Source organism: Heloderma suspectum, chromosome 3 (assembly GCF_057233095.1).
Source record: "Heloderma suspectum isolate Gila_16-S chromosome 3, 16-S_ref, whole genome shotgun sequence".
Classification (NCBI taxonomy): Eukaryota; Metazoa; Chordata; class Lepidosauria; order Squamata; family Helodermatidae; genus Heloderma; species Heloderma suspectum.
In genome coordinates, this window is record NC_139460.1 from 291,148,558 (window position 1) to 291,155,968 (window position 7,411).

A 7,411-nucleotide genomic window follows, 5' to 3' on the forward strand; every position below is an offset into this window, starting at 1 on the left:
TGATCTATAGATGTGTAGGGAACTGAAGTGTTTAATATTAATTCTTTTTTGATAGATAAAAAAACACGAATGTTAGGTATAAATTTGTGCAGTTCTGCACTAGGGCTGCCACCCATCCAGGACTGGCCTGAAGTCTCCAGGAATCAGCATTAATCTCCAAGAGATTACTGACATCAATCTTGGATATTTTAAACATTTGGTATTGTGTTAAATGGAGGGGGGGGAGACAGACAGACAGACAGAGAGAAAGGAAGGAAGAGGAAATCTTCAGGAATAACTTCAGTAAGAGTTGGCAACCCTATTCTCCACTGGGGTCATGGGTGGGTTATGTTCTGTATTATCTTTATACTGTTGCCTCACACAGCCTCCGATATGAAGGATGTTTATTGTACTGCATTCATACTGAAATGCTTTGAGTGTATAGTACACTACAGCAGAAATGTGTCTGTATATTCTTATATTTGTTTTGTAGGAACTTCGTCTCTGAGAAATACGGTAATTGGTACTGAGTATGGAGAATAATAATAGTATTTGTATCATATTTCTGAGTGCTCAAAGTACTTCACTTGCATAATTTCATTAACCATAAAAAAGGTAGTGTAATGTAGGTTACTTGGGAAAATTGAATTAAGCGATATCAGATTGGCAACATATTAAGTTCATGCAGACACTGTAGGCTTGAGTCTTTGGTGTAAGGAGATAGCCCTTCATCTTTTGGGGGATTTAACAATCCTGGCCTTGGGAAGCCTAACTTTATTTACAAAAATGTAAATAAACAATGGATAAGTATCAGATCTAGTGTGATAATGAGGCAAGAAGTGACTGTACAAGGTGTTGTTTGCTAGATTAATGCTTTTGAAAAATGCATTACAGGGAGAATGCCAGTGAAGGGTGCTTTTGTTTTGCACATGGTTTTTATCCACATTCTCTCTATCTATGCTATGTAGACAGGATTTACAGTGAAAAAATTAGGCTGTCAAAGACAAGTTCACTCACCACTTTCATGTTAATGACATTGTCTTACCAGTTTTAAAGATGAAGGTCTCAGTTTTAACCATGTGGGCCTTGTATCAAAATCAATTTATTCCATTCACAATTAGTATAAACAAGAAAAAGAAGAAAGACTTATCCATACGTCAGTTTGACATCCCTCAATTATTTTGTCAAGCAGGATCGCTTCTGGAGAAAGAATCGTTCCAATACATCCAAAAGTGCCTGTGTTGGTGTCGACCTCAACAGGAACTTTGATGTTGCATGGGGCAGTAAGTAAACTTTCCAAAGCCACAGTCTACTTACTGCAGAGAAATCCCACTGGCTTTCATAGGGCTTTCCTGAAGTGAAGTGAGTTACATATCTGCAACCACAAATCTACTAGCTGGCTTTGTAATCGTCGTGCGCATCACTGTACTGACACATCCACACATGTCTGTGTGTGTACATGTGCAAGCTTTCTGACAATGCTCAAGATAAACATTAGGGTTAGAAGACAGTGACGCAGCTAGGTAATTTTAGACCTTGGACTTAATGTTCTTATGGGGGGGGGGGGGCTTTAGATGGCCATGTTGTATTATTTCAGTTGTGAAGCACTCCCTCCAACCACCACTCTACATTCTTGGTATGTTAGAACAATATCAACAACAAAAGTGTTTGCCATCCCTTAAAAAAATACTCTGAGCATGTGCAGTTTTGCATTTTAAACTTACTTAAGTCATAGCACCATTATGACTCCAGGAATAAAGTAGAGTTTCCTTCTGCTGCCCTGATGCCCTCATCACCTACTGCTTTATGGGTAGTCATTTTGGGTCCCTGGACTTGGGCCCATGTTCCAGCCCTAGCTGCACCATTGGGGCCATTGGTAGTTAACCCAGGAAGGTGGAGGTAAAAGGTGTGACCTGGGAGAGATTTCCTATCTTCTCCTGGTAGACAGCAGTCATCAGGGGGAAGTTTTGGCTTGTGCACCTAGAGGATGCTTGAAATGTGACAAGAAAGTCACTATATAATGGAGAAGCTAGGTTAATGTTCCATATTTAGAAATGCATTGGTTCATAAAACTAATTACTAACATACTGAATGAGCACACTCTTAAGTTAAATTGGGCATCCGGAATGGATATAAATACTACTCAGATCTAAACTCAAAGTTGTAATTAAGTGTTTTGCAGGTGATTATTTCTAAGAAGCATGAACATTTATATGCACAATGCATCCATTTAAAAAAAGCTCAATGATGTAATAAGCTATTAAGTTGTAATGTCTTAAAATATTTGCAAGTATTCCAATAAAAACAATTCCTAACTAGACAGGTATAATATTGCACTGTAAGTACACTTTACTGATTTTTACACACACACACACACACACACACACCAACCAACCAAATATTTCAGTTCACCTACTTGGGGCTATTGGGGAAAAAAACCTTTTCAGACATTGGTACAGCACATAAAAGTAAAATGTCATCCCTGTTTTGTTTTTTTTTACTAAATATACATAACAAAAACCATGCTAACTTAGATCTCTATCACTTTAGAGCAATGAAGCATTTTCTGATTCAACTTCTTCTGGAAAATCTACATCACTGTTCACTTTGCTAGTGCAGATCAAATGAAATATATAGTTAACTGAATGCAAGTATTTGTTTCACTGACAGCATTTGATGCTTCCAAAAACCCGTGTGAGGAAGTATATTGTGGATCTTCACCTGAGTCTGAACAAGAAACTAAAGCAGTTACAGCATTCATCCGCAGCCACATTTCTTCAATCAAGGCCTATCTGACAATGCATTCCTACTCTCAGATGCTGTTGTTCCCATATGGCTATACTTATGAGAAGACACCTAACCACGATGAACTGGTATTGTGAAAATGAAAATGTCTTCTTTTCTAATATCTATATATCAGCTCTGTTGTTTTTAAAAATCATATAAATCCAAAATGGTATGTACATAGATGACACCCCACAAAATAGAATGACAGTTTAGGCATGGCCCGTTCTACCTACACGGTGCTCAGGCAATACATCTCATTTCAGGAATCCTGAGATGGCCCCTTATACCCAACTGCTAACCCCCTTTGTGGAATCCCTTTCAGCCTGAGTGCCGAATTCCATTTGGGGGAAGCTCCAAAACGGCATTTTGGAGGGGCTGCATTCCAGTGGTAGGTGGGTATAGAGCCAAAGAGGTTAGGGACAAAGGCAAAAGGGCCAGAATCTAGCATAAAGCTCTTAGTGCCAGAAAGTAGCACTGTGATGGAAAATTCTCCCACATTTTTTTGACCATTCTTATTCAATTTGATAGAAAAGAAATTGCTTTCAAAAAGAAATTCAAAGAGGAAGAAATTTTGGAGAAATTCTCATGGGTTGGGTTTGAGGTACTTGTGCTTACCTTACTTGTGAGGTGACCATGGAGCTTAATTTACTTATAGCGTGGCCAGGGGGTGTGCAGAGATTCATTGTACCGTCATCTCTGTGGCAGCCTGTAGTCTCCTCGGCTTCCCGCACTTCGGTTAAAGCCATCATGAGGAAGACATCGTGAGGCAATTCCTCCTATGGGGCTTTTCCAGTTCAGGAATGGCAGGTGGCCTGGGAGGCTGCAGAGCAATGGAAAGAGGTGTAATAGAGAGGGAAAATACACACGGCACCCTTGGCCACCTCACAGCGATTAGGTAAGCTCCAAAACCAAGAGAAATGCAAAATTCTGCCTCAGAAAAGTGGAAGCCTCAACATAGTTGATGCTGTTACCACTTGCAGGAGTAGTGCAATAAACCAAAAACCCTTCGGAAAAAAGAAAGAACCTGTGATTCAACTCCTGCCAATAGTGAACCCTGTATGAGAGAAACTGTTGGAGAATTTCTCCTCCCCGAGGAGAAATCTGGTGAGACTGACCCCCCGCACTGCCCAATTTCTCTGCCCACAAATAGGCTGGAGAATTTTGAGAGGCCATATGTGCACAGTGTACTGGAAACTAATCTTTAGGAGAGGTGCTTCAACCCATACAAAGCCCTGGAAATCAATCGATCAGTGGTTGGGGGAAATGGAGTGGGGTCAGGGGAAGGGAACATGGCCAATTGGGGGACCACAGATGGCTGGATTAGGACCCCAAATGGGCCAGATTTGGCTCCCAGGCCTGAGGTGTGTACCCCTGTTCTGAAGGCATCAGCATGAGTAAGACCATAGCCAGGAGGGGGCCGGTGGGTGGACCACCATACCTGGAACTCCACCATACCTGGATTTGCTCCACCAAAATCATCATCATCATTATCAACATCAACATCCCAAAACAATGCACTTTAGTTTATGACGTTTCCATTCATTTTCTTCGGTTTCATTTTATAATAGGAGCATTTTTAAATCTGTGCCACCTCATAGTCCAAGAGCCTCTATCAAAATACTTACAACATAATGTTCAAACTGTTTGGCTAGCTGGGCACCTTACAAAAGTTATAGCATCTCCAAAGCTTCCAGTCTTATGAACAACTGCTGGGACATTTAGGGAGTGGCAGATTCCCAAAACCCTGTTCCGGGCTCAATAATTACATCACGATGAAACAAGCAGTATCTGTTGTGGAATAGTGTACATAATTCCTGACTGTCCAATCTGACTTTGGAAGCATGGGGGTAGAGTTACCCACTTTCTGACCCTTATGAAAAGGGTCATGGGGACAATTAATTACATCATAAGGTACAAACATGGATGAAACTGGTACTACTTGGTAAAGATTACCTTCCTGAATCTTCAGATATCCCATCTGACTGCTTCACATGAGGTCAATCCCAAATATGACTGAATCCACAACGATTTCCACTATACTGAAATTTTGGAGATGCGACAACTTTTATAAGATGTCTAGATTTGTTCCTTATGGCATAAATATTTTGATACAGGCCCTTGGTCTCTGATACCCCAAACTGATAGTGCTCCAAACAGCACCCACCTGACCAGCTCAGCCAGGATTCCTCCTTGTGCATTTTTCAAGATCATTATCACCTTTATGCTTAAGTAATCCTGAAAAGAAAAGAAAAAAGCTACAGTAAATGTCAGCAGGATGTTTACAGGGGATAACAGGATAACTTACAGTACAATCCTATACATACACTCAAAAATAAGTGCCATTGAGTTCAATGGGGCTTACTCCCAGGGAAGTGAGTATAGGATTGCAGCCTTAAGGAATGTATTATTTATTTAACAGTGCAAGCCTATGTGTATTCAGTGTGTTCAACGGGATTTGCTCCCTAGTAATTGGTTTTAGGATTGCAACCCAAGGGAAGATGTTTGTTATAACTGGGTAAGAACTTCTGAACATCAAAAGAACTGATCTGAATCATGTTATATGTTTCTGATGCTAAAAGTTCAGAGACACTAAAATATGCACAGTCACATGATTCTGGCAAGTTATAGATGTTTGTGTTGGTTGTGAGAAAACCACTGCTTTTCTATTCATTTTTTTGAAACCACATTTGGAAAAATGGCAGCCCCACCTAGCAAGGTGAAGGAAGGCCTGAGCATGAGGCAGGCAAACATAAGAAATAAAGAGAAATGCAAAAAGCCAAATAAAGAGAAATGCAGAAAGCTTTTTATAATTTTATATGTTATGCTCACTTTCATGTTGATCTCTTAAAAAGAAAAACACCAAGGGATTTTGTTTGTTTGAAATCAGAATGAACTTGCAAAGAGAGCTACTGAAGCAATAGGCAGCCTGTATGGTAAAAGGTATAAGTATGGGACATCAGCAGCTACAATCTGTAAGTATTTTAAATGTGTTGATAAAGATGTCCTTGCATCCCTTTATAAATACAATCAATTCAGAATAAATATGTTCAGTAGTGTCAGGGCTACCTAACTACACGTGTAAATGAAAAACTGTGGCATGCAGATGTAGTGCTGGGGAAAAAGTCACCTGCAGGGTTTCTTCCTGTCATGGAGCTGTTAAAGTCGGGGAAGCCCCACCAGACCAAAGTCTGTTGGCTCTATTTTGTAATAACCTCGATGTAGAAAGGCCACCATTTGACCTACGTTGGGTCAGTCTTGTTTCTGCCTAATGTGTCACGATCCCATTGTGCAAAAATGTTGCTTCATACAAACAGTTAAGTTGCCGCTATAGCCTCATCTAGGACTGCCCATTGTGCAAAAATGTTGCTTCTTACAAACAGTTAAGTTGCCGCTATAGCCTCATCTAGGACTGCCCAGGAGGGAGGCCTAGCAACCTTTTCAGACAAACACAAACATTTTATCTTCATTTTTATTATAACTCACCATTTTTTCTCTAATGATTCCTCCCATGTTTTCTGTATACTTGGGCAGTGACCCACATGCTATATACACAAGATCTCACACCTTTCTACTCTGTCTTAATCAGGCATAACTTCTGCTTCCTTGTTCACATTCATTACAAATTGACAGAAGATTTGAATCCCATATTCACCAATAAGCCTTCATCAACAGCTTGTATCAACAGTTTTTCTGTAATTTTGTTGCCATGTTTTACAGATCCTTCCTCTGGTTGTTCCGATGACTGGGCTTACAATCAGGGTATTACATACTCCTTCACCTTTGAGCTTCGTGATAAGGGCAGATATGGCTTTCTCCTTCCTGAATCCGAGATTAAGTCAACTTGCCAGGAGACTATGCTGGCAGTCAATCTCATTGCCAATTATATTCTCAACCAAACATTATAATTTGGACTAGCACTTTCTGATGTATTGCAGAGATATGGAAAGTAATAAATCACCATGTTTACAGAGAAAGGACTCAGGGTGTTAATATGAAACCATTTAAGAATCTGTGGTGTCAGATCTGGTGACCGCAAGTTACTTAGGGTACAATTCTAGGCATGTTTAGACAGAAAAAAGTCCTACAACTCCCAGCATTCCCCACCCAGCATGACTGGGTAATGCTGGGATTTGTAGGACGTTTTTCTGTCAAAACATGCATAGAATTGTGCCCTTAAACCTCTTCCAGTTTCAAGGATAGCAGAAGCAGACTTTTAGAAATCCAGTAGTTAATCCCGCAATTAACCTTCTATTCTTACCAACATCTTCTAATTGCTAGAGAGCAATTGGGCCATTAGAGAAAGAAAGAACATGTCATCCAGTTTGGGGGATAGTGGAAATGTGGAGCTTCAACTATTTCTGCAGATGCACCAGAAAGATTTAAGTATTATGTTACAAACACAAATGTTTGTTTAATGTAAAATATTTATATGCTGCCCTCCATAAAATATGGATTCCACAGCAGTTCACAATAATACAACAATTAAAGGAAATATAACCCAGCTATACCTCCTGCCTAGCTCAAAATGGAGGTTAATTTCTAGAGGGGTAGCCATGCTAGTCTATTACAGGAAAAACAACAAAGAATCTTGTGGCACCTTAAAGCCTAATATGTTTATTCTGGCATAAACTTTCATGGACTATAG

General features: G+C 39.9%; 1 protein-coding gene across 4 annotated transcripts in view; it reads left to right on the forward strand.

The window, feature by feature from the left end:
* LOC146351408 (mast cell carboxypeptidase A-like) overlaps positions 1 to 6,816 on the forward strand; it is a 53,314-nt gene extending 46,498 nt beyond the window's left edge. For 3 of the 4 annotated variants that reach the window (XM_084847247.1, XM_084847245.1, XM_084847246.1), the window contains 4 exons: positions 1,172 to 1,262; positions 2,650 to 2,852; positions 5,654 to 5,738; positions 6,484 to 6,816. In XM_084847247.1, coding sequence (XP_084703373.1) covers positions 1,172 to 1,262; positions 2,650 to 2,852; positions 5,654 to 5,738; positions 6,484 to 6,671 — 567 coding nt within the window. In that variant the 3' untranslated portion in view covers positions 6,672 to 6,816. The remainder of the gene's footprint in view (positions 1 to 1,171; positions 1,263 to 2,649; positions 2,853 to 5,653; positions 5,739 to 6,483) is intronic. The other variant, XM_084847248.1, reaches the window with a different exon arrangement.
* The last annotated feature ends 595 nt before the right edge of the window (positions 6,817 to 7,411 follow it).